This window comes from Saccopteryx bilineata, chromosome 2 (assembly GCF_036850765.1).
Source record: "Saccopteryx bilineata isolate mSacBil1 chromosome 2, mSacBil1_pri_phased_curated, whole genome shotgun sequence".
NCBI lineage: Eukaryota > Metazoa > Chordata > Mammalia > Chiroptera > Emballonuridae > Saccopteryx > Saccopteryx bilineata.
Genome location: NC_089491.1, coordinates 386,382,034 through 386,408,085, shown reverse-complemented (window position 1 = coordinate 386,408,085; position 26,052 = coordinate 386,382,034). Strand labels below are relative to the sequence as shown.

Genomic DNA, 26,052 nt, shown 5'->3' with positions numbered 1-26,052 from the left:
GTTGATATTTGGCTCTGCTGACTAATGAGTTTGCTGACCACTGCTAGGTCATCGCAGGCAGCAGCCCCCACCCACCTGTTCTTTGACTGCAAAGTTGACGATGGTAGTCTTGGCTGAGGTCTCCGGGCTGTAGTGAGGGTTGGAGAGCTTGGTGGTGATGTAGAAACGGAAATTGGTATTGTATTCCACCTCCTTATCTCCAATGCGAACCAGCAGCCGCCCACCTGCTCCCACCGGAGGGCCAAGGACAGAGACCTAATGTGACCAGGTGTGAGCAGACCCGTTCCCCTACCAGCATCTAGTGGCAGTGACTCAGCCTGCCCTAATGATCTCAGCCCCGAGCTGTCTGAATGGGGGGATGGATAAGTAGAGGACACAGCCAAAGAGCCAGCCCTTTCCTTCCTAGTGTCCTACTTGGCAGGTCCTTGGGATCTGCCCCACAATCCAACCCCACAATAAGCCTGGGCCCTGACCAATTCGACTTATAGATTTGTTGAGCACAGGATTGAGTGTGGGGTCCAGATATTCCTGCACGTTTTGAAGCAGCACGGGGTATCCAAACTGGATGGCCTTTTCTAGAATTTGAAGGTAATCTCTCATCTGTAGGTCAATGATCTGAAGGCCCTAGTGAGCAAGAAAAAAAGATGGAAGAAACACAAAGGGATTCAGAGAAAAAAATGGCCCAAGGCTTGGGAGGAGATTCTAAGGCAGGGGTCCCCAAACTTTTTACACAGGGGGCCAGTTCACTGTCCCTCAGACCACTGGAGGGCCGGACTATAAAAAAAACTATGAACAAATCCCTATGCACACTGCACATACCTTAAAGTAAAAAAACAAAATGGGAACAAATACAATATTTAAAATAAAGAACAAGTAAATTTAAATTAACAAACTGACCAGTATTTCAATGGGAACTATGGGCCTGCTTTTGGCTAATGAGATGGTCAATGTGCTTCTCTCACTGACCACCAATGAAAGAGGTGCCCCTTCCGGAAGTGTGGCGGGAACCCAATAAATGGCCTCAGGGGGCCGCATGCGGCCCACGGGCCGTAGTTTGGGGACCCCTGTTCTAAGGGGACAAAACCAGCTCCCCAGCCTAATACCTGGTTCCCTTCCATGTTCTTGATCCATTTCAGGGCCTGGGCCTGTGGATCAATCATCAGCGCCCACCTGGAAGAGGAAGTGTCCTTCAGAAGACAGGCTCTGCCCTCCCTTACTCCTCTCTGTGCTCCCAGCAGCATCCTTACCTGTTGCCACGGGTGACGATGATACCGTTCTCCGTGGAGAAGGCATCCGAGGGCAACCCTTGGATGTTCCAGTCCCGAACTTTGGTAGGATTGGACAGGAAGTTATCAAAGGTAAAGCGAGGTGAGCAGGGAACCTGGAGCTCCCAAATCTGGGGAGGGAAGAGCCCAGAAGTTCAGCCCGGAGATCTGAGCTCCACACCCTTGCCCTTCCCCCATATCTCTCATTACCCTCAAAGGGCCCTGGTCTCAGGGCCCCAAATCTCACTCACGCCTGAGCCTCACCTTCCTGATCCAGATCTGGTTGACAATCTCATCCCGGTAGTTGGTCAGGAAGGGTCCCATGTAGGACAGGAAGGCAGCTGCCAGGACACAGTCACCCACCAAGTAGCCCAGGTCCTCATCCAAGCCCTGGAGGACAGGAGGGAAGTCAGAAGCCTGGCAGGGCCCCCAGCAAGGGGAGACCCTTGGAATGCTTTGAAGGCATTCTCCTCTGAACACCATCCAGATCAAAGCAATTTCCTCTCCTAAACCTTTGTGCCCGGAGAACTCGAACCTGGTTCTAATTACTTTTGAGTTCCCCATCTTCCACAGCAGTTCCATTTCTATTCTGGTGATAAGGTCTAATCCTTTCATGAAACTGGGAGCTCACTGACGGTGAGGAGACAAGAGGCCCCACCACTGTTTCTATCCCGCTGAGATGCTAATTAAAGGGCCCTCCCTTGGGCTCTCTAGCTCTGCCTAAACGTGGAAGCAGATCCCTACTGGCACAAAATCTTGCCCTGGCCCGATAGCTGGGTTGGTTTGCGCAATGGTCGGCAAACTCATTAGTCAACAGAGCCACATATCAACAGTATAATGATTGAAATTTCTTTTGAGAGCCAAATATTTTAAACTTAAACTATACAGGTAGGTACATTGTTATTAACTTAATTAGGGTAGTCCTAAGCTGGACTTCGCCAGGACGTGGTATTTTGTGGGAGAGCCGCACTCAAGGGGCCAAAGAGCCGCATGTGGTTTGCGAGCCGTGGTTTGCCAACTATTGGGTTAGCTCATCGCCCAGAAGCACAGAGGTTGCCGGTTTGATCCCCAGTCAGGGCACACACAGGGACAGATGTTCCTGTCTCTCTCTTGCTCTCTCCATTCCTCTCTTTAAAATCAATTTTAAAAAATATTTTTAAAAAGTATCTTTACATAAAAAAAAAATTCTTTCGTTCTTCTCACCAAATGTGAGGAAAGGAAGGGGAAGAACTCCTATCCCCTGTTCTTGGCCGTCCCTACCCCCGGGGTTCCTATTTCCCTGACTGTCCCTCACCCGACAGGGGATGGGAGCTCTGGGCACTTGTCCACAGGGAGGAAGCAGAGCCCGTAGTACAAGTGCTCTCACCTTCACCGTCTCCTCCCACCGGGCCTTCTCACCAGCCAGCCCGGCCACCAGCATGCCAGCCCGCTCCAACTTCAGCTCCATGTCCTTGGACTTCTCGCGGAGCTCCTCCTTCTGCGCCAGCTTCTCGTCGTACTGTTTCTTCAGCATCTCCAGTTTCTCGGCCACCTGGGGGGGAGGGGGTGTCGTCAGCGTGTAGGACTCAAACACTGGGCTTGGGGCCAGATCGTTCTGGGTTTAAATCACCAATCAGCTATTTTGTGGCTGCATGACCCTGGGTCATCTCGGTTTCCTCGTATACAAAATAAGAATTATAACACCTACCCTCTAGGATTGTTGTAGGGAGAAAAAAAGATAAAATATGTGTGGTAAGTTTTCTTTCCCTTCCCTCCACTACTGATTCCTTGAGCCCAGAAATTACTTAGCAATGAAACTCAAAGCTGGGTAGGAGACAGACCTTGTAGCATAATAACCCACACATGGGTATGTTGGCAGGAGAGGTTCAGAGAGCACAGAGATGACTGTCACTCCATGCCAGAAGCCATACCCATGATGTGACCTTGAGAGAGAAAGAAAAGGCTAGAAATTAACCTAGGAACTGTTGGAGAGAGAAAGAGCGAGTCCATTCAAGGAAAAGGCCCATGTTCAAGGCCCCACACTGGAGATGAGGACGCGGGAACATCTTCATCTGCTAGAGAAGCCTCCCTCACTTCACCACCACCCTATGGCTCTGCTGAGGTTGGGATGGGTGAAGCAGAGAACTGATTGAGCCTCTTCTAGGTCCTGGTATATATGCCCGACTGGCGAATAGAAATTGTTTTTAAAAGCTGCAAAATAAGCTTGTGGGTGATTGAACCATTATTTTATATAACAAGTCTACTGATTGACATTTGTGTCTTTCCGACATGTTCTACTGTGAGTGCTGCACTGAATGTCCTTGTAGGGGCATAAGCACATCTTGACGCTATTTATTTTTTTATTTTAATTTTGTTTAGTTTGTGAATAAGCAACTTAAAAATTCAAAAGGCATAGAACCATGAGAAGTCTTCCTCCCCACCCTGCTCTCCATCCACCCAATGCCTTCTCAACGTAGCCAACGTGACCTATTTCCTGAATATTCTTCCAGAGGCACTCTCCGCATATACAAGTGTATTCTACACTGCTGTTTCCTGGATTATCAATTTTAGACTATTTCTATTGACTTTATGCTATAATAAATGAAGATTTAATCCCTTATACAGCTACACCATTACCCCTTTCTCTCTTCTTTTTTATTTATTTATTTACTTTAACATGTACCACACGCCTCTTTTATTTATTTTTATTTTTTGTATTTTTCTGAAGTTGGAAACAGGGAGGCAGTCAGACAGACTCCCGCATGCGCCCGACCAGGATCCACCCGGCATGCCCACCAGGGGGCGATGCTCTGCCCATCTGGGGTGTTGCTCTGTTGCAACAGGAGCCATTCTAGCACCTGAGGCAGAGGCCACAGAGCCATCCTCAGCGCCCGGGCCATCTTTGCTCCAATGGAGCCTTGGCTGCAGGAGGGGAAGAGAGAGGCAGAGAGGAAGGAGAGGAGGAGGGGTGTAGAAGCAGATGGGCGCTTCTCCTGTGTACCCTGGCCGGGAATTAAACCCAGGACTCCTGCACACCAGGCCGATGCTCTACCACTGAGCCAACCAGCCAGGGCCTTCTTTTTAATTTTTTTTAGGTGAGAGGAGGGGAGATAGTGAGGCAGACTCCAACATGTGCCCCAACCGGGATTCACTCGGCAATACCATCTGGCGCCGATGCTCAAGTACTGTGCTATTTTTAGCATCTGAGGTAGAAGTGCTCCATCGGAGCTGTCCTCAGTGCCTGAGCCATGCATGCTTGAACCAATCAAGCCACTGGCTGTGGGAGGCAAAGAAGGGGTGAAGGGGAGCAGGAGGGAAGAGAAGCAGATGGTCGCCTCTCCCGTGTGCCCTGACTGGGAATCAAACTTGGACATCCATACACCAGGCCAACGCTCTAGCCACTAACCCACTGGCCTGGGCATCCCTCTGCTTCTAATAATTTTGGTTCTTCTGTTGATTATCCTTATAACTTTAAATAACATACTCAAACCTCATTTCATAATATCTACAAAAGCATTGCTTAAACTTTCCCTCACCCCCCAACCTGCATTCACCTCCCAACATTTTTAGCTATAATTTTTACATTATCAAAGTTGATAACATTCCCACTCAGAAGCCACAAAAGTCTCCTGTGGTTTGTCTTTAGGTTGATTATAAAGGTTGACCACCATAAACAGCACCAACGTTATGACCTAGGCTGGTGCCCAGTGTGGACCGGGTAGCTAGCTGAGCGGCTTGTAGCTAAGACATTCTGAGATGCACAGTTCACTGTGCATGCTGAACTGGTCTTTAAATATTGTTTTGTTACCACTGATGATGTTTTATCTTTCAGAAATCTTTATTGGTTGGACTATATTATATATCTCTGACGTTTTCTGATTTTGTTTTGTTTTTGTCTTATAGTCCTATTTTTTAAAGATTTTATTTATTGATTTTAGAAAGAGGAGAAAGAGAGAGGAAAGGGGAGAGGAGGGGGAAGCATCAACTTGAAGTAGTTGCTTATGTGCCTTGACCTGGCAAGTGCAGGGTTTCGAACCGGTGACCTCGGCGTCCCAGGCCAATGCTTTATCCTCCATGGGTCAGGCCATTGTAGCATTTTAATGCTATCATTTAATCTTACTGCAAAACTTCTCATGTACTATGTTAGATAATGTGACATAATTTGGAATGGGAAATAGGAAAGAAAGTAAATTTTCAACCTTGAGTATACAATTGCCTTGAAGTAGATTAAGATGCTGTCCTGACCCATTTCAGGGCCTTCAGGGCAATTTCTAAGCCAGTGGTTCGTAACCCTGGCTGCATGTCAGAACCGGGCCTTTGGGAAATATATTTTCAGGGCCTCAAACAAGGGAGTAATAGTTAAAGCTATTTACTCAAGATTTGGATTGATGTGCGGATACAGTTGGGCTCGGGACCTCTTTCCAGAACTCCAAGCCCCAGAGCTATGTACGGGCTTTCCCACTGCTGGCTGGCTTGGACAGCAAAGCTCTGAAAAGGCTATTTCCAGGCTCTGAGAACCTCTGAGGACCAGAGATTTGGACTTACTTGGCCTGGGGTGGAGCCCACCATCAGCACAGCACTCTCTGCACGTGGGTGAGCCAGGGGGCCTGATTCTGAGTCCCATTAACAGGGGCATTTGGCTCTTATACCTCACAGCCTATGTCACAGTGACAAAGGAGAGATTTTGGTAACATGTCTGCTTACTCTTACCAATTAGGGGTTCTCAAGAGACCTAACACCAGATGCTCTGTCAATGTCTAATGAATGATGTTGGTGGCAGCTGACCCCAAAATTCCATTTCTTACACATAAAGAAAACAATCCCTAATTATTTGGCCCAAGATATGATTTGTCCAGAGGGATTACCACATCTGTGATTATTCATGTCTGAAGATGGTGAAGAGATCTTCATCCCATCTGTGATGAAGAGAGAGTGAAAGAGTGAAGGTTTCATGTGGGGTCGGAAGGTGACACTGGCAGCAGGAATGGGGCAGGGACATATGCAGACAGAAGCCCACTTGCCCAGCCCAGTTGTTTCTGCACAAACAGAATCAGGAGAAGCCTCAGGGAAACTTCATTCCCAACAGCAAAGACCTGGCGACAGGAAAAGACCGGGATGAACTGCATGGCAATGGCCACGGAGTCAGGAAGTGTAGGTTCTAGCCCAAGTCTGTCAGTAATGAGCAAGTAAATCACTTAATCTCACTCAACCCCGGGCTCCCATCCAGGCTCGACCGGGTTGTTCTTCAATGTTGGTTTTGGTTAAAACATTTTGAGGAACATGCCTGTGCTTTCCCTTCCCTTCTTCTTCCCTCTCAGGCATGCATGTCCTAGAGCAGGGGTAGTCAACCTTTTTATACCTACCGCCCACTTTTGTATCTGTTAGTAAAGTAAAATTTTCTAACTGCCCATCAATTCCACAGTAATGGTGATTTATAAAGTAGGGAAGTAACTTTACTTTATAAAATTTTTTTTTCTTTTCTTTTCTTTTTTCTGAAGCTGGAAATGGGGAGAGACAGTCAGACAGACTCCCGCATGCGCCCGACCGGGATCCACCCGGCACGCCCACCAGGGGGCGATGCTCTGCCCCTCCGGGGCGTCGCTCTGCCGCGACCAGAGCCACTCTAGCGCCTGGGGCAGAGGCCAAGGAGCCATCCCCAGCGCCCGGGTCATCTTCGCTCCAATGGAGCCTTGGCTGCAGGAGGGGAAAAGAGAGACAGAGAGGAAGGAGGGGGAGGTGGAGAAGCAAATGGGCGCCTCTCCTATGTGCCCTGGCCGGGAATTAAACCCGGGTCCCCCGCATGCCAGGCCGACGCTCTACCGCTGAGCCAACCGGCCAGGGCCTACTTTATAAAATTTATAAAGCAGAGTTACAGCAAGTTAAAGCATATAATAATGATTACTTACCAAGTACTTTATGTCGGATTTTCGCTAAGTTTGGCAGAATAAATCTTTATAAAACAACTTACTATAGTTAAATCTATCTTTTTATTTATACTTTGGTTGCTCCATTACCGCCTACCATGAAAGCTAGAACGCCCACTAGTGGGCAGTAGGGACCAGGTTGACTACCGCTGTCTAGACCAGTGGTCCCAACCCCCGGGCAGAGAAAGAATAAATAACTTACATTATTTCCGTTTTATTTATATTTAAGTCTGAATGATGTTTTATTTTTAAAAAATGACCAGATTCCCTCTGTTGCATCCCTCTAAGACTCAGTCTTGACGCTTGTCTCGGTCACGTGATACATTTATCTGTCCCACCCTAAAGGCCGGTCTGTGAAAATATTTTCTGACATTAAACCAGTCTGTGGCCCAAAAAAGGTTGAGGACCACTGGTCTAGACTATAAGGGTTCCCATGAGACTTGCAACCACATTGCAGTGGGCGGCGGCAGCTCATCCGGGGCAAAGCCCTGACCCTGTCTCTAAGGCCCCCTTTTCTCCGACTCTCCAGTGAGCTGACAGCAGCCCCGCCCAGGCTCTCTTCTGTTGCTTCTTTTGTCCTAAGCCCTTCCTTGTGTCACTGTTCCCAGCTTCAATAAGCATACTCTTTTGAAGATTAATTAATTAGCCTGACCAGGCAGTGGTGCAGTGGATAGATCATTGGCCTGGGATGCAGAGGACCCAAGTTTGAAACCCCAAGATCGCCAACTTGAATGCAGGCTCACTAGCTTGAGCATGGAGTCGCTGGGTTGAGCGTGGGATCACAGACATGACCCCATAGTCGCTGGCTTGAGCCCAAAGGTTGCTGGCTTGAAGCCCAAGGTCGCTGGCTTGAGCAAGAGGTCACTCGCTCTGCTGTAGCCCCCTGGTCAAGGCACATATGAGAAAGCAATCAATGAACAACTAAGGTGCTGCAGTGAAGAATTGATACTTCTTATCTCACTTCCTTCCTCTCTGTCTGTCCCTATCTGTCCCTTTTTTTGTCTCTCTCTCACTAAATAAATAAATAAGTTTTAAAATTAAGTTTAAAAATAAAGTATTTTGAAATAGCATGCCCATCTTTGGTTATATAAGAATTTAAACCTGACCAGGAGGAGGCAGAGTGGATAGATGCGGAAGGACCCAGGTTCGAGACCCCGGGGTTGCCAGCTTGAGTGCGGGCTCATCTGGCTTGAGCAAAAAGCTCACTAGCATGGACCCAAGGTCACTGGCTCGAGCAAGGGGTTGCTCAGTCTGCTGAAGGCCCGCGGTCATGGCACATATGAGAAAGCAATCAATGAACAACTACGGTGTCGCAACGAAAAACTGATGATTGATGCTTCTCATCTCTCTCCGTTCCTGTCTGTCTCTCCCTATCTATCCCTCTATCTGACTCTCTCTCTGTCTCTGTAAATAAATAAATAAAATAAAAAATAAAAAAAGAATTTAAAACTTCTATATAGTTAAAGATAGTACCAACAAAGTTTAAGGACAAGTGTAAATCAAAAGAATTGGAATCAGGCCTGACCTGTGGTGGCGCAGTGGATAAAGCGTTGACCTAGAAATGCTGAGGTCACCGGTTCGAAACCCTGGGCTTGCCTGGTCAAGGCACATATGGGAGTTGATGCTTCCAGCTCCTCCCCCCTTCTCTCTCTCTGTCTCTCCTCTCTCTCTCTCTCTCTCTCCTTCTTTCTCTCCTATCTAAAATGAATAAAAAAAAAAAAAAAAAAAAGAATTGGAATCAATGACTATACCCACCAAAAAGGAAATGGTTAAACAAATGATGGTTAGCCATCCACTGGAACAGTAGGCAATGGTAAAAAGAAAGCAGCTATCTTTAAGATATAGACAAATAAGATAGGAAGGCGAACAACAGTGTATATAATGTAAAAAATGAAAAATAGATATTTGTTTAAGCATAGAACACCCCTGGATGGATAAACAAGAATTTGTAGCTCTGGTTGCTTTCAAGGGAAAGGAGCTGGTGGCTAGAGAGCAGGAGGTGAGAGGGAGACTTCTTACTGGGTACTCTTTGGTACCTTTTCAATTTTAAACCACGTGATTATATTACCTATTAAATAAGTGATAGAAAAATTAAATGATCGCCTGACCTGTGGTGGCGCAATGGATGACTTAGAACACTGAAGTCACCGGTTCAAAACTTTGGGCTTGCCTAGTCAAGGCACATATGAGAAGCAAAACTACAAGTTGATGCTTCCTGCTCCTCACCCCCCCCCCTTTTCTCTCTCCTCTCTCAAAATCAATAAATAAAATCTTTAATTTTTTTTTTTAAAAGAGCCCTGGCCAGTGGGAGAGTGTCGGCCCAGCATGTGGAAGTCCCGGGTTCAATTCCCAGCCAGGGCACACAGGAGAAGCGCCCATCTGCTTTTCCACCCTTTCCCCTCTCCTTTCTCTCTGTTTCTCTCTTCCCCTTCCAAGGCTCCATGGTGCAAAGTTGGTCCGGGCACTGAGGATGGTTCCATGGCCTCCACCTCAGGTACTAGAATGGCTCTGGTTGCAAGGGAGCAACGTCCCAGATGAGCAGAGCATTGCCCTCTAGTGGGCATGCTGGGTGGATCCCGGTGGGGCACATGCAGGAGTCTGTCTCTATGCCTCCCCGCTTCTCACTTCAGAAGAATAAAAAAATAAAAAAAATTTTTTTGAAGAAAGAAAATAAAGGAAAAAAAGAAAAATTAAATAAGACCAGAAGAATTTTGAACTCTTGATAATAGTGCTTTACATTCTGCCTTGTGTGAGAGTTATTTGTGCACATATCTTAGAGGAAGGTATCTTCTGGGTTGCCTGACTGTTCACAGTAAGTAAGCGCCTCTACCTCTGGGATGACCTGTCCCTCCCAAGTACTCACTCGCTCAGACACTCTCAGGCACATGCTTCCGGTCCACAGCAGTGATGTCGACACTCCTGCCCTACTCCACCACCCCCTTCCCAGCAAAGACCAATTTGCCACAGAGATTTCATCCGTTGATGTCTCAGGGCCCACCTCCAAATACAGAGACAGCCAGCTCCCAAGTCAGTCTTTGGAAGGGTTGCTCAGGGACAGTGGCCTCTGCGTCTGTCCAACCTTTTGCAATTGGCTTAGCTAGACTCAGAAAAGCCAGAGGCGGCCCATCTAAACAGGACAGAGTGTGGGAGGCAAATGGAACTGGAAGGGAGAGGGGCAGAGAATCGGGAGGAGAGAGACAAAGGGTAACAAAGCATCCCAGAAATCTGGGAGACGGCCCACTGCAGAAAAGGGGAGCAGGGGGCTCACCTCGCGCAGCTTTTCTTGGGCCTCGGCCAGCGCCGCTTGCTTTTCCTGAAGCTGAGCCAATGCCGCATTCATCCTGATCCTCTTGGGCTCCACCACCCGATACAGGCGCCCGTACATCTGCGGGGGCGACAACCAGGCTGGGCAGCCGCCCACCGACAGGCTCTCCCACCAGCGACCCTTCCTTCTCCGCTGGGTCTTCTAGCCCCGCCTCCAGCCCGCCCCGCTTACCTCCATGGCCCGGACCCACATGCAGAGGGACTTGGCAGCCAGTGAGACGCGACCAATGATGTCAGGCTGGAAGTCGGGCTGGGCGCAGTAGGCCCCGATCTTCTTCAGAACCTTATCTGAGATATTGTCTTTATCAAAGTTGATCAGGGATTTGATGAAGTTCTGTTCCCCTGTGGGATGAAAGTCAGGGACCTCAGGCAGAAGGACTAAATCCTGCGCTCCGTGTCCAGGCCGCAGCTCCACTGCTTCGGCATGGCCATGGTTTTCCCGGGCTCAGTCCCCAAGCCCAGAATATCTCACTTCAGCCCGAGTTCCTTCTGCAGACCTTGCTCCCTTCTCCCGAACCTCCGGCCCCAGCACCCTCCAGTCTTCCCAGCCTCGCCTCTCACCACTTACCTTGAACACCCTCACCTAAACCCCACACATCCCTTTCAGGCTTGTAGGCTGTATTCCACCAAGGGGACTCAAAGCAGAGGAAACCACAAAAATGAATCAGCAGGACTCTTGTTTACCATTTTCTGATTCTTGTCCTTTTATATGGGGGTGGGTGGGTACAAAGGCATGCCTGCCTTTAGATTTTAAAATATAGTCCTATATTTTTATAATAATCCCTCCTCGTTTTTTGCTTACATTAGGATGAGTTGTTTTTTGTTACTGACAACCAAAGAATCTTAACTGGTATCTGTCTTCTCTTTCCACTAGGCTCTATGCTCGTGAGGGCCAGTCAGTACAATGCCTCGTTCATCTCTGTCTCTCCGAGAGCCTGACACACAGCAGGTGATTAGTAATAAACATTGGGTGAATGGATGTTCCTTATCTCCTGGTTCTTGAGCTTACCTAGCTGCCTCTTGGCCTCTGCCCAAGTGGGCTCGTTGCCGCGGAGAATCATGACTGCCTGCATGACTATCTCCACTTGGGCGGGGGGGCGTCCGTAGGACTTGATCTCGCCTATATCCTTCTTGTTCAGAGACTCCAAGGCCTGGGGAAAGGGACTCACTGAGGGGGCAGGGCCAGAGTCAACTCAGGTGGCAGGACAGGTAGGTCCTTTACGTGAACAGGACCCAGCCCTTCTTCCCACTCCCCCAAGGACTCTGAGGGCCTTCCTGGGGCCTTCCTGCCCCAATACCCGCATAGCCTCTTCCAAGGCTGGCAATGCTTCTTCTAGATCTTTCTGGGCATTGTCAGCCAGGGCCTGGCACTTGACTTCCTCAATTGCAATCTTCTCACTATTAGCTGTGACGGCCTAGGGATGAAGAAGACCCGGTTTTGTCTTTGCCTCGAGCAAAGGAGGGGGTGACAGTGTGGGTGGTAACAAGTGACAATAAAGCTAGAGAAAACTGGAGGAGTGGCACATGTGTCCCCACAGAGTGACTGAGGGGGCCCAGGCAGCCTCCGCCCGGCACCTGCGGGGCAGTAGAGAATGCGAGGCCAGGACCGGCCAGGCCCCCACCTTCTGCTGCTCGTCTGCCTCCCGCTTCTGCTGCACGATGATGACCAGGTACTCCTCGCACTGCTTCTGAAACTCCGCCACCTTTTTCTTGGCGTCCTCCAGCTCCAGCGACATCACTTCCACCTTCTCCCTCGTCTCATCGATCTTAAACAGTCCTGTCCGCAGCTTGTTGGCCTGGTCCAGCAGCTCCTGCCGCTTCTCAGCCAGCAACCTGGGGGGCAAAGGAGAAAAAGCTGCTTGTGGAGGCTGAACTCCCGGAAAGGGGAGTCCCTGAGACGGCCTCCCTTCCCGGCGTGTCTCGGGTCTCTGTCTTCTTCTCTGTTGCCACTGCCACCCTGCTCAGGTTGATCATTTCCTTCCTGGAGCGTTGCCAGCGGCTTCCCAGCTGGTCTTTGTATTTCCAGACTCCCGTCCCTCCGATTTAGTCTATACACCACTGTCGATATCAGCTTGCTGGACAGTACTCCCCACGCCATTCCCCAGCTTGAGACTCCCCCACTGTTCCCCAGTGCAGCGGGCAGGCGGCCGCGATGACCAGGAAACACACGCCTCTCCCACGGGAATGGCCATCCTTGGTCTCGAGCCTTTTGTTTTGTTTCGTTTCTTCATGTAGGAATGAATGTGGGCTCAGTATTGCCAAAATTTCTGATTTTCAGAGAGAAGTTGGAAATCTAGATTTTTTTTCTAAGGCTCCTTGAGCTTTAAATGTTGGCAACTCATTCAAAAAGTTTTAACATTGTCCAAGCCAAAAAAACCTGTCTATGCAGCACCGTTTTCTGGACTAAATAAGAAAATGCATGTAAACCAGCAAATAGTAAACAGAATCTAAACCTATGACCCAGGGAAGGCAAGGGCTTTATTTTGTTAGCTGGCTTTATTTTCTTAACTGGTACATTGTAAGTATCTAGAATAGTGCCTGGCACATAGCAGGTACTCAAAAAAATACATATTAACTGAATAACTAAATGCTAACAATCATTATTATTACAAATGGTTTTTCCTTCACCTTGATTAAAATACTGAATCCAATAAATGAGGGTTTTTTTTACATTTATCTTATATCCTTCAAGGCAAATTATTATTATGTTGCGCACATAAAAAGATACTCGATACAACTTACTGAATAAATATATAATTCTTAGGACTGGCGGAAAGTCTAGAAGATATTAAAGGCAGAGAGAAGAGGACTGGGTTTATAGATTAGTGGTATATATGGTGGTGTCACCATAATACTGTGGTTGGGAAAGAAAAAATCGTTCCAGAAAATTAAGACAAAAACAGTGTGAAGAGGCTCTAGAGACAGCTGCACCCCTGGAAGGCCCATCTCTCTTTGGTTAACTTCCTGGGCAATGTGAAGACCCCTTGCCTCTCTGCCATTCCACATCAGCACCTGGGGTCTCAAGCCAGTGCACTTGGCCAGCTCCCAGATATTCTCCGTTGTATCATTTCACTAATTGCCCTCAGAAGACACCAAGCTTCCTGGTCCCCCATATCCCCTACTCTTCTTCATACTTCTTATATCCAGACACCAGTTCCAGGTAGTTGGTGGGCGTGACATAGTTGTATCTTCGCAGTTCCAACAGCATCTTCTGCGAATACCGAGCCACTGACCAGTGCATGGTGACGAAGATCTGGGCCACCTTCCTGTGAATCTGAGGCCAGGGGATAAAGGATATCAGAGAATGGAGCTGGAGAACGGACATGGAAGAGGGCTTAGGGGTTGCGAGCGGGGCCTTACATTCTCCTGAGTTCCCAGGTCCACTCCCAGGAGGTACTTCTCAGCCACCTCCAGCAGGGCCTCACGGGGCCACTCGGAGAACCAGTTGATGGTGCTGCAGTTCACCAAGGCTGGGTACTGGCGGATCCAGTTCCTGGGGAGGGGTTTGGAGAGGCAGTGAAATCCATCTGCAGAGTCGGCCTCCAGCTACTGGCTTTGGGCCACCCGCTTTTTAGGAACCTGAGTGCCCATCCTTGTGCTCCTGCATCTCCTTGTCCAGATCCGGCTCCCCTCAGAACTAGTTTAGTGAAGTGTTTAGAAACAGGCTATGGATTAGTGGTATATATGGCGTCTTCTACCTGTGGTTCTTCGGCAAGTGATCTAACCTTTCAAATGCCAGTTTCCTCATTTCTAAGATGGGAATAACAAAGCATACTAACTAGGGTTATTAGGAGAATCAATGAAGTAGCACATGTCAAGTACTCGGCACAGTGCCTGGTGCATGGTAATACACCACGTATCATAACTATAAAAAGTTAAACAAAATGGTAACCCACATTGCCTTTCCGTACAAGTTCTGTCTTCTCCTACTTTCTGATGCTCTTAAAAATCTAGTCACACCATTCGACCAGTGGTGACACAGTGGATAGAACGTTGACCCAGAATGCTGAGGTTCTAGGTTTGAAACCCTGAGGTCCCCGGCTTGAGCACAGGCTTGTCGGCTTGCGCGTGGATCACCAGCTTTAGTGTGGGCTCATCAACATGACCCCAAGGTCTCTGGCTTGAAGCCCAAGGTTGCTGGCTTGAGCTCCCTGTGAAGAGTGCTAGGCTATCACAGGGAAGGGGGGAGAAGGCCACAACAGGAGTCACCTGAAGGGGTCACCCACAGGGCTGAGGCAGAGAACAATGTGCAGGTTGTTGCGCACACGCTCGATGAGGTAGGCGAAGAGGCTGTCCGAGGACTCCGGCACCCGCTCTGCTCGGGCCTGCTCTATGATGTGTGTCTGGATCTGCAGAGAAGCCGCAGGGTCAGAGGGCTGCAGTTTCAATGGCAGGACCAGAGGGGGAAGCGGGTGGGGCTGAGCTGATCAGGTATGGGTTTCAAAGCAGCTCCCTCCATAGGATCCCATAAGGGAAGATGACAGAGGAGGAACAGCTAATGGGGGATGGGCAGTAGGGGTCCCAAGTAGCAGACTCTGGGATCTGTGTTTCTTCAGGGGTTAGTCAGGAAGGTCAAAGAACCAACTGTTCGAGGGCATGGAAGGGTTCGTACTTCTTCAAATTCATCAGCCTTGTAGAGATTCGGGACCTCGCCTGAGCTGAGGATGTTGTTAATATCCTCTAGGAATGATTCGTCAGCAATTTGAGTGTCCACAAAAAGGAAGGATGTAGCCGTGAGTTCTACCCCAGCCTGGTAGTACAGACGCTTGATGTCTGGGCCAGATGAGAAAAGAGGGACAAGGAAACGGACAGACTCTTCAGATGCACCAGCCCATCTCTCATTCCTCTTTGAGATTCAGGCACCCTACCCCAGCCCTCAACCCATACACAATCCCATCCTCTGCCCCTCAACGGCCTGGCACAGCTCACTCTCTGGCGTCCATCCCTCCTCTCTCTGGACATGACAGAGCGTCAGGTATCTGGTCATTCACTCCTAGCCCCAAACCGTCTCCCGCTTCAGAAACCCCGCCGTACCTTCTCGGAACTCCTGCTTTCGATAGTGCTTGCTGACTTCAATCTGAAAGGTGATGTACTCGCAGATGGATGAGGCCAGGCGGGCCAGACTCTGGCGCCCACTGCCCCCGATGCCCACCAAGAGCATGTTGCCCCGAGGCTGTCCGATGACCCGCACAATCCGCGTGACTGAGGGTTGAGAGGTGAGGGAAGGGGAGCAATGAGTTGGCCAAGCAACCGCAGGGGATTGTCAGGGCCTAGACTAGGGACCAGGATGCCTGAAACTGAAAGACAGGGACCAAGAGGTGCGGGAAGTTTCATGTCAAAGCCCTAGTGGCAATTCAACCGTGTCTGTTCAACACCACTGTCAAGGAAGAGCGTCACCCATTGCCACAAGGGTACCTGGAGCCAGGGAGGAAGGTAACGTTTAAAAGAGACCTGGGGCCCTGGCCAGTTGGCTCAGTGGTGGAGCGTCGGCCTGGCGTGCAGAAGTCCCGGGTTCGATTCCCGGCCGGGGCACACAGGAGAAGCACCCATCTGCTTCTCCACCCTCCCCCCTCCTTCCTCTCTGTCTCTCTCTTCCCCTCCCGCAGCTGAGGCTCCACTGGAGCAAGGATGGCCCGGGCGCTGGGGATGGCTCCTCAGCCTCTGCCCCAGGCGCTAGAGAGGCTCTGGTCGCAACGGAGCGATGCCCCGGAGGGGCAGAGCGTGGCCCCCTGGTGGGCGTGCCGGGTGGATCCCGGTTGGGCGCATGCGGGGGTCTGTCTGACTGTCTCTCCCCGTTTCTGGCTTCAGAAAAATACAGAAAAAATTAAAATAAAATAAAAATAAAAGAGACCTGGGAAGGAAACCCTATTTTCTTGGAAACAGCCCATGATTGGGATGCCAAGGAAGAGAATGGGAATAGGAAATGCTCACTGTGTTCAATAGCCTCTCGGAAGAGCACCAGATGCATTGGCACGACAGCAGGTAACAGATTGTACTCATTTAGAGCTGTCTCCATGGCTGTCTTCAGTACTGTCAGATCAGTTAGGTCTTCATACACCTTGGGCTCCCTCATGAAGTCCCCTGGGCCATGGGAAGACGGGATCAGAGTCTCAAATGCCTGGTTCTCCCCCCACTTCCCTAAAGGGCACAAAGCATCAGGGTTCTGTGCCTGCCCTTCCTTCTAACCCATCTCCAAAGGGTCTCCAGCCTACAGGGGCCACAGCTCCCAGCTCACCAAAGATAGGAGGACGTTTGTTGGGACAGAGATTATGAAATGTGAGGTCAAAGAAGGAGCCAAGTTTGTCACTTAAGATGGTCACGAAGGCTTCCATGTCTGCCGCATCAACCAGTCGATCAGAGAAGACTCTGGTGGGAGGGAGTTGGGGTGAGATCTGGGAATAAGAAGGAAAATGGCCCCGGGGGAAAGGGGTATCAGGTTGGGGCAGAGCCAGGGCTTGGAGCAAGGCTGCTGAAGCCTGGCCCTGGAGGGGCACAGGCATCTCACCTGAAACACTCATGGATCCAGAGCCGTGTGAGGCCGGACTTGGTGTCATGGAAGTCCTTGTTGGCTCTCAGCATGCCTTGAAACACCTGGGGAAGAGGCATGGCCAGTGGAGGGGAGGGAGATCTTAGAGGTAAGGACAGAGAATGCAGCTTTCGAGGATGGGGTGATTTGGGGTTCACGGAATGCTACCAAGTTCCAAGGCTTACTTTGAGGAGAAAATGCCTGGAAGGAGGAGGCTGTGCCAAGCCAAAGGGCGAGGTCCGATGGAGTTTTACCTTGGAGATATCTCGAAGGTTGAAGAGGTAGTGGATCTTGGCAGGCGTGGGCAGGAAGCGCTGGACCACGGTGTTGTACACATCTAAAGTGGCCTCGGTCACCACATTGCCAATGGGCTTCACCTCTTCCTCAAAGTCCTGAAGCTTTTGATTGATCATGGTGCCAAATATTCGGATGATCTGAGACTCCTAGAAACAGGCCTCTGACTCACTCTCCCAGGCTCCGGCCTCTCAGCCAGGGCTGGGATGAGGGTGAAAGGAGGGAAGCACCTGTCCTGGGGGCAGAATTTAAGGGACACTGAAAAAAACAAACTCAGAAATCAAGAGAAATAACATTTTAATGCAATATCTAAAAGTCAAAATTAATGCCAAATATCTATGGTGAACAAACTCAAAGATTTGAAATAAAAATGGGATTAGTATTATGGGATTTTTCTTTCTGCCTCAGGCTCCAATATGGTTCAGCATGATTCTGTGCCAATCTTGTATATATTTCAAATTGTATTGATTTTTAAAGAAAGAGAAAGGGGAAGGGGGCGGGGAGAGAGAGAAACGTGATTTGTAGTTCCACTTGTTGATGCATTCATTGTTTGTTTTTTTTTAATTTTTTTAAATTTTTTATTTATTCATTTTAGAGAGGAGAGGGAGAGACAGAGAGAGAGAGAGAGGAGAGACAGAGAGAGAGAAGGGGGGAGGAGCTGGAAGCATCAACTCCCATATGTGCCTTGACCAGGCAAGCCCAGGGTTTTGAACCGGCGACCTCAGCATTTCCAGGTCGATGCTTTATCCACTGTGCCACCACAGGTCAGGCTGATGCATTCATTGTTGATTGTGTTATGTGCCCTGACCGGGATGGAGCTCGCAGCCTTGGCTGATGGGGATGACACTCTAACCAATGGAGCTATTGGGCCAGGGCTAAAATTTTGATATTTTGTTCATAATGAATTTGGGGACTTGCTTTTTAAAAGATATTGCATTAAAATATGATTTACCTTGATTATCGAATATTTTCAGTGCCCCTGAGTGCCTCATTCGCCTCACACTACTCCTGGCAGTGCTCTCGCCCCTCAGCCTTGTAGGACTGACTTTCCTTATCTGGGCCCCTGCATCTCTGCCCACTGGGACAACGAGGTTCCACGTCCCAGAGCCGGCAAGTGACACTTGTCATTCATTTTGTGCTCTCCTAGCTCAGGTGGCAGTCTGCCCTCCATCCATTACAGCTCTCCCCCCCACACAGCTCTGCTCAGGACCCTGAAGCCCCGCCTTGGCCTGCCCCTCCTCTTCTCCACACAGAGGCTGTGCCCTCCGTGGCTGCCCTCACCGTGGGGAAGGTCATGTTGATGATGTGGAAGCAGCTCTGCAGCCTCAGGGAGATGACTGTCCGCCCACCCCCAGGAGGGCCCATTGCAGCCATCAGGAACATGTCCTAGAGGGCAAAGACAAGACAGGGCTGAGAGACAGGTGGGCAGAGGGGATGAGAGGAGGGCAGACACAGCGAAGGTGTGAAAGGAGCCAGCAGGAAGAGAGCACATAGAGGGACAGACGGGAGAAGAACAGGGACGAAACGAGCAAGAAGGAACATGGCGTAATGGGGGCAGGGAAAGCTGAATGGGAAGAAGGGATTAGGGACATTTTTTACGATTATTAAAGCAATGTATCTGTTTTTATTTCATCATTATAATCCATGTACCCAAATTAGAAAATAGAAGTAAGTTAAAAACCAACATTTGATATTACTTTCTAGACTTTTTTTTAAAATATATATATTTATCCACGTGCGCATGTATGTATGCTCAGAAACATACGAATATAGTATTAGGTGAGTTTTTGAGGCTGAGTGCTGGACAGATGGGCACCCCAGGAACCAGGCTGCACTGGCTACTGCCTCTTGACTCAGAAGAAAGAAACACACAAGATGCTCAGAATCCCATGGGGGAAGAGCCAGGACTGAAGGGTGATGCCTGGGTCCTGGGTGGGGAGCAGAGAACTGACACCATGGTGGTGGGCAGTGCAGTAATGGGAGACAGGGAAGGGCTGGAGAGGGGAATTATAGACCATGGGCATCTAGACAGTTCCCGGTGGCATCAGGGTTGGCATGCGAGCATGGTATAAGAGGCCTGGAAAAGGAGTGGAAGTTAGAGGACAGTATCTTTTGGGCAGAATCAATTACTAATAGGAACTGATAACCTATGAGCCAGTAATCTCAGTCCTGAGAGAGGCAGGACACTCCGGTGCGGAACAGAACACAGGGTTACAGGATGCTCTCCTGGCATCCCAGTGGAGTGGACTGGACCTATCATGGGAGGAAATGGAGAACCGATGCCCCAGATGCTTACTCGAATGTACTTGATGGTCTGCTTCAAACGATCATACCAGAAGCCATAGTCAATCCAGAGGCGAATCAGCTCCAGGGGTGGCTGAGACCCAAACATGTCCTTAGCCGGCATATTGAGGTCATCCATAAAGGTGATCATGCTTTTGCCCCCAAAGGGCACATAGACACCCTTGGTTCGCTTCTCCACCCTGCTCTCAATGATGTTCTGCACGTTATTGGATGTGGTCTGGTGAAAAAGGTGCAGAATGAATGAATGCTTGGGTCTCCCCAAGAGAAATACGGAGCAGAGAGGAGTGTCAATCAGGTACTTAAATCCCAAGAGAGAGCAGAAGGCTGGGAGAGAGTGAAGTATGGGCCTGGTCCCTGGGTCCTGTAACGCACCTGTGCAGACATGTTGACAGTGAGCACTGACCACTGGCTGGAGGGCAAGGACTGCAGAACGCTCTGGGCGATGGAGGTTTTCCCAGTCCCCACGGGACCCACCAGCAGGACAGGATTCTGGTTGGCCACCAAGGCGTTTACCAGGTAGTTGTAGCGAACAGTGTCGACAGTAGGCACCATGATCTTATAGAAAGGGGAACTAGGGAGGAAAAGAAATTGTGTCTCAAGGCTCACTGGCTCACTCCTAACTCCCCCTTCATTCTGCCTCCCAGTGTTTGTCTTCCTGTAGCATCGCCCTCTCTAGTTAGCAACCCTGCTTCCCCTGGAGCTCGGGGATCAGGCCTGCTCTTTAGGGTCCTATCCCATTTCCTCTCCATCCCACTTCCTATACCTAAGAGTCCTCTCTGCTCTGAGATCCACACTCTCCATTCTTTCTTTTTTTCTTCTTCTTCTTTTTCCAAGTGAGTGGAGAGGAGACAGAGAAACAGATTCCTGCATGCACCCTGACCAGGATCCACTGGCAACCCCCATCTAGAGCCAATGCTCGGCCCATCTGGGGCCATGCCTGCAACTGAGCTATTTTTAGCACCTGAGGCAGAGGCTCAATGGAGCCATCCTCAGTGCCTGGGATCAGTGCTCAAACCAATCGAACCATGGCTGCAGGAAGGAGGGGGAGAGAGGGGTGGAGAAGCAGATGGTTGCTTCTCCTATGTGGCCCTGACCGGGAATCAAACCCAGGACATCTACATGCCAGGCCGACATTCTACCACTGAGCCTACCAGCCAGGGCCTCACTCTCTCCTTTCTATAGCTCACTTCCGATTCTAGGTACCAACTCTCTCACCACATTGCCCACCAACTGCAGCCCCAAGTCTGACCCACCGCAAAGGCCCGGCTCTCACTTTGAAGGGTAACGCCAACTCTTAGAGAGCTTATCCTCAAACGATGTCCAAGTCCTCATCTTGGGATCCACAAAATACTCATACACTGTGTCCTGAAGAGAGAATGTGTGTCAGGTTACCAAAACCTTGCTTTAGCCCACCACTGCCCAAAAAAAGCACTCATAGACTACTAGTAAAAGAAAGAGAGCTGGGCTGGCAGAAGAGTCTGAGGATCAGGGATACAAGTGAGTTCTAGAAAAATTTTTTTAAATGGGACAGTTGGTTTGGGGGCCCTGACCTTATTAGGAAAAGAGCCCTCAATCTCTCGGAGGTAACTGTCGATCTTCTTGCGGCCTTCCTCATCCACAGAGGCGCACACTGACCAGATCATGCTGAACACAAACGTCAGCTCAACCATGGAGACGTAGTTTTCACTGTCAGCGGGGTTCACCTGGATGGAAAAGCAGAGGGGAAATACCCTAAATCTGAAAGAGGTAGAGGGATCTACTTCAGCAGAGCATCACAAAGGCTTAGAGTTTGCCTCCCTTCCTGGTTCTGTTGGGAAAACCATATGGGTGTACAGAAACCTAAATCTGAAACATTTAGATAAACCTGAAACTCCTTATAGCCTCTCTACTAAGTTACAAAGACACGGCAAGGACCTAGCCACACCATGTCTACCCTGAAGAAGTGCCCACAGGGGCTCAAGGAGACAGGTCCAGGTACATTTGTGGTGACTTCTTTGTAACTGCAACAAACTGGAGATGACCTAAACATCCACTGGCACAGGAACTAGGAAATGTTGTGTTCTACCATGGAATAGTATACAGCACTTAAAAGCAATGAAATTAATCTATATGTAGCAGTATAGAACTCAAAAAAACATATTGTTGATTTAATAAGCATATTGCAAATGTGGTATAGAGCATGATGCACTTTAAATACCACATGCCATTTCCCTAAAGTTGTCCCAAGAAGCCCATGAGCCCTTCCCAAGCCCGGCCCCGCTGTGGTCCCCTTACCCCATTCTCTGGCGTGGCCAGGGCTGAGTACAGCTTGCAGAGGGAGATGATTCCACTGTATTCGGGGAGGGGCACCAGTTCATTGCAATTGTCCTTCTTGAAGGCCAGCATCTTGGTGATAAATTTTTCAAACATGCGTTGAAGGGGCTCTACCTCAGCCTGGAGTTGAATATGAAGTTCTTTATTCATTCTTACTCTTTTTTTATTTTTATTTTTATTTTATTTTTTACTCTTTTTTAAATTTATTCATTTTATATATAGAGTGTGTGTGTGTGTGTGTGTGTGTGTGAGAGAGAGAGAGAGAGAGAGAGAGAGAGAGAGAGAAGGGGAGAGGAGCAGGAAGCAACAACTCCCATATGAGCCTTGACCGGGCAAGCCCAGGGTTTTGAACCGGTGACCTCAGCATTTCAGGTCGACGCTTTATCCACTGCACCACCGCAGGCTGGACCTCTTGATTCATTTTTATGTCCCATAGGCTATGCTGGCCACCTTCCCTCTCCTCGATTCCCTTCATACCTTAGGCCTCTTCTCTAGCCATGACTGAACATAAGGCCTCCAGCCCAGGTCAGTGTAGTCAGTGTACACCATCCCACAGCGAGACACGGTGGCTGGGGAGGCCGCCTCCAGGTTCTCCACTTCAAACAGGAGCGACACCTGAGGACATGCTTGGTCAGAGCCCGTCTTTCACACTTCCCCACTCACAACTCTGATGCCCCAAAATGTCGCCACCAAATACCAAGTGCGGCAAGGTGAATAGAGACCTAAGGTTTGCAAACGATCTGCTTGTCAAAAGAAATTAGATCTTTTTCAAGGTTGTCTTCGTTAAAAAATCGCTCTCTCTCCCCCATATTTGAGTGGGTGGGAGAGGGTGGGCTCTGCAGCCCGTGAATTCATAATTCCAGGTGTAACAAGGAAGGTCTCTCCTCCCGTGTCAGTGGAAATGAACACGAGCAGGGCTGCCTCAGACCACACAGTGCTTCCTAATACACGAGGTTTTCCCTGCACAACAGTTCTCCACAGCCACGGGAGACGGGAACTTGTTCCTCGGTCACAGGGTCCCCTGAACCCAGGCGTCCTCCTCCCCTGCCCCCCCCAGGGTGGAACTCCCTCTTCTCTCAGGCTGCCCCCGCTCTGACCCTGAGCCCTGCCCCGTGTCCCCAGCTTTCACACCCGCGGGGCCTTGATGGTCAGGGCACCCCCGTACCTGCTCAGGCATGGAGATGCGCTCGCCGTTGATGAGGGTCAGCACTTTGTTATCGTCCATGACAGAATTCATGCTTTCAATCCAAAGCGTGTCCACAGGGCCGTCGAAGACGATCCACTTCTCATCCGGCCTCTCGTCTTCGTGAAAAGCAGATGGTCAGGAAACCAGCGCTTTCCCCACCCCGGGGGGCCTCTGAGCTGTCACCTCAGACATGCAAGCTGATGCCTCTTCGGACCTCAGTATTCTCCAAGCATCTCTCTCCCAAACTGAGCTTTCTGTCCCCAGAATGCCCACCCCCAAAGGAGATTCAGGCATCTGCTCTGCCCACCCCACCATCCTTTGGGTACCTGCACATGCCATCCGCATGATGCTAGAGAGGACGCCGTCTGTCCACTCATTAGTGTTGAGGTCATATTCCCCATACAGCTCCCCTAGGGAGAGTGCCTTAGGGTTCAAAGGGAACTCCTAAAAATGACATAGGAAGCGGTTTTGAGCTGCTGGCCGACACGAATCCCAAGATGTCCCTTTCTGTCCAAGGACCTGCATTTGCCCCTTCTCTCTCTCGTCTCTCCCAGCCCTTCTGAGACCCGGGCACTGCCCGCGGACCTGCACTGCCCCCCACACTTGTACCTCCGTGTCCCAGCCTCCACTGTCTCCCTGCTGCTCGAGTCTCCGCCAGTGACTTCACAGCCCCAATCACGTACTCTGACAATGTTGAAGTTGGGGTCTCCAGCATGGCACAGGGAGGACAGGGAGGACTGCAGAATTCGCCAGGAGGTGGTCTTGCCGCTGCCGGTACAGCCCACGATCATGGTGGAGTGGCGGGAGGTCTTGGTTTCATATAACTGGATGACCTTGGTGAGGGTGAATGGTGTGACCTGCAGGCCCATAGCTCGAATCTCCTGTTCAATGGTCTCCCGCAGCTGAAAAAGGGAAAAATACAGGAAGTGGAAGAAAAAGGAAGAGGACTTCAAAGGACTCTGAAATTTCCCCCATGCCTTGAAGGATAATGTTCACACTGTTAAAAAGGGCACCAGAACCCTTTTTACTCTGGCAATTGTTCATTCCCGGGAAGCTGACCAATGGCAAAGTTAAGAGATTGGGCTCTGGGCCCTGGCCGGGTGGCTCAGTGGTAAAGCATCGGCCCGGCGAGTGGATGCTCTGGGTTCAATTCCTAGTCAGGGCACACAGGAGAAATGTCCATCTACTTCTCCCCTCCTCCCTCTCCCACTTCTCTTTCTTTTCTCCTTCCATAGCCAGTAGCTCAGTTGGTCCAAGCATTGGCTTCAGGTGCTGAGGATAGCTCAGTTGATTCGAGCATCAGCTCCAGACAGGGGTTTCTGGGTGGATCCCAGTTGGGGTACATGTGAAGTCTGTCTTTCTATCTCCTCTCCTCTCACTTTAAAAAAAAAGAGAAGAAAATGTTTTGAATAAATTCCTTTGAAAATTTTGAGGCAGATTTATGGCCTTTACATGGTCAACCTTCCTAAATATTCTATGAGTGCTTGAAAAAAAAAGGTTATTCTTTAGTTTTGAATGAAACTGCTACAGATGTTTATTAAATCAAGATTGTGTTGTTCAAATCTATGTCTTGATTATTAGTCTGCTTGGTCTATTAGTTACTGAGAGATGTTAAGATCCCAAATACAATGCTAGATTTGTCTATTTCTCCTTGTAATTCTACAAAATTTTGCTCTATTTATTTTGAGGCTATATTATTAGGTGCCTCTAAGTTTAGAATTGTCTTATCTTCAAATTGAACCTTTTATTATTAAATTACTCTCTTTATTTCTTTTTTTTTTTTTTTTTTTTTTTTTTTTTTTTTTTTTTTTTTTACAGAGGCAGAGATAGACAGGGACAGACAGACAGGAACAGAGATAGATGAGAAGCATCAATCATCAGTTTCTCGTTGCGCATTGCGACTTCTTAGTTGTTCATTGATTGCTTTCTCACATGTGCCTTGACCGTGGGCCTTCAGCAGACCGAGTAACCCCTTGCTGGAGCCAGAGACCCTGGGTCCAAGCTGGCGAGCTCTTTGCTCAAGCCAGATGAGCCCGCGCGCGACCTCGGAGTCTCGAACCTGGGTACTTCCGCATCCCAGTCCGACGCTCTATCCACTGCGCCACCGCCTGGTCAGGCACTCTCTTTATTTCTAATAGTGGGTTTTGTCTTAAAATTGATGTTGTCTGATATTGCTACCTCAGCTTTCTTTTGATCAGTATTTGCCTGAGACATCTTTTTCTATTTTTTGACCCTCAACCTTTTGTCTGTTTTTAGTGTGTCTCTTCTAAACAGTATTAAAGAGTAGCATAACATCATATACTATTCAATGAGTGAATATTTCCCCTTTCCTGAACAATTTTTTTCTTTCCCCTAGAGAATAACAGTCGTTGAGTTTTGTTTGCTTCCTTTTAGGTTTCATTTTTTTTTATTATTATTATTCATTTTAGAGAGGAGAGGGAGAGACAGAGAGAGAGAAGGGGGGAGGAGCTGGAAGCATCAACTCCCATATGTGCCTTGACCAGGCAAGCCCAGGGCTTCGAACCAGCGACCTCAGCATTTCCAGGTCGACGCTTTATCCACTGCGCCACCACAGGTCAGGCCTGTTTGCTTCCTTTTAAATATACTGATCTCTAATTTAGCTTCAAACTCTGCTGGTTTAACTAAATCTCTCAAAACATTTATTCACATTAGGCATGAGGTTCTTCCTTCAGAAGTCCTCCTGAAGCACCCAAATTTACTCCAATCTGGATTGGTGTCTCTCTTTTTCAGGTGCACAACCAGTATCCTGTATCCTCTGCTTTCCTTTTTTAATATGCTCCTGCATTTTGGTAGAGCACGCCTGCTACTAGCTTTCTGAGAAAGCATATCGTGGAGGTAATGTTTTTTGAGAGTTCGCATGTCTGAAATATCTTTAATCTAGCCTCCTATGGGGCAGGTTGGCTGGGAATAGAATTT

The 26,052-nt window shown here is 49.1% G+C and overlaps 1 protein-coding gene across 1 annotated transcript in view; it reads right to left on the bottom strand.

Annotated features, from left to right (window-relative positions):
• Positions 1-26,052, bottom strand: part of DNAH2 (dynein axonemal heavy chain 2) — a 109,625-nt gene that overhangs the window by 19,127 nt on the left and 64,446 nt on the right. Inside the window, exons 42-71 of the mRNA XM_066264157.1 lie at positions 23,799-24,017; positions 23,442-23,559; positions 23,095-23,231; positions 22,407-22,544; positions 21,891-22,049; positions 21,167-21,319; positions 20,890-20,981; positions 19,989-20,187; positions 19,609-19,833; positions 18,594-18,698; positions 17,273-17,461; positions 16,998-17,083; positions 16,728-16,858; positions 16,424-16,573; positions 15,527-15,694; positions 15,105-15,265; positions 14,702-14,841; positions 13,853-13,985; positions 13,627-13,766; positions 12,115-12,325; positions 11,791-11,907; positions 11,502-11,643; positions 10,665-10,834; positions 10,437-10,553; positions 2,632-2,796; positions 1,530-1,655; positions 1,248-1,396; positions 1,104-1,170; positions 474-624; positions 76-224 (exon numbers count right to left, since the gene is read on the bottom strand). Of these exons, the coding sequence (XP_066120254.1) occupies positions 76-224; positions 474-624; positions 1,104-1,170; positions 1,248-1,396; positions 1,530-1,655; positions 2,632-2,796; positions 10,437-10,553; positions 10,665-10,834; positions 11,502-11,643; positions 11,791-11,907; positions 12,115-12,325; positions 13,627-13,766; positions 13,853-13,985; positions 14,702-14,841; positions 15,105-15,265; positions 15,527-15,694; positions 16,424-16,573; positions 16,728-16,858; positions 16,998-17,083; positions 17,273-17,461; positions 18,594-18,698; positions 19,609-19,833; positions 19,989-20,187; positions 20,890-20,981; positions 21,167-21,319; positions 21,891-22,049; positions 22,407-22,544; positions 23,095-23,231; positions 23,442-23,559; positions 23,799-24,017 (4,407 nt within the window). The remainder of the gene's footprint in view (positions 1-75; positions 225-473; positions 625-1,103; positions 1,171-1,247; positions 1,397-1,529; positions 1,656-2,631; positions 2,797-10,436; positions 10,554-10,664; positions 10,835-11,501; positions 11,644-11,790; positions 11,908-12,114; positions 12,326-13,626; positions 13,767-13,852; positions 13,986-14,701; positions 14,842-15,104; positions 15,266-15,526; positions 15,695-16,423; positions 16,574-16,727; positions 16,859-16,997; positions 17,084-17,272; positions 17,462-18,593; positions 18,699-19,608; positions 19,834-19,988; positions 20,188-20,889; positions 20,982-21,166; positions 21,320-21,890; positions 22,050-22,406; positions 22,545-23,094; positions 23,232-23,441; positions 23,560-23,798; positions 24,018-26,052) is intronic.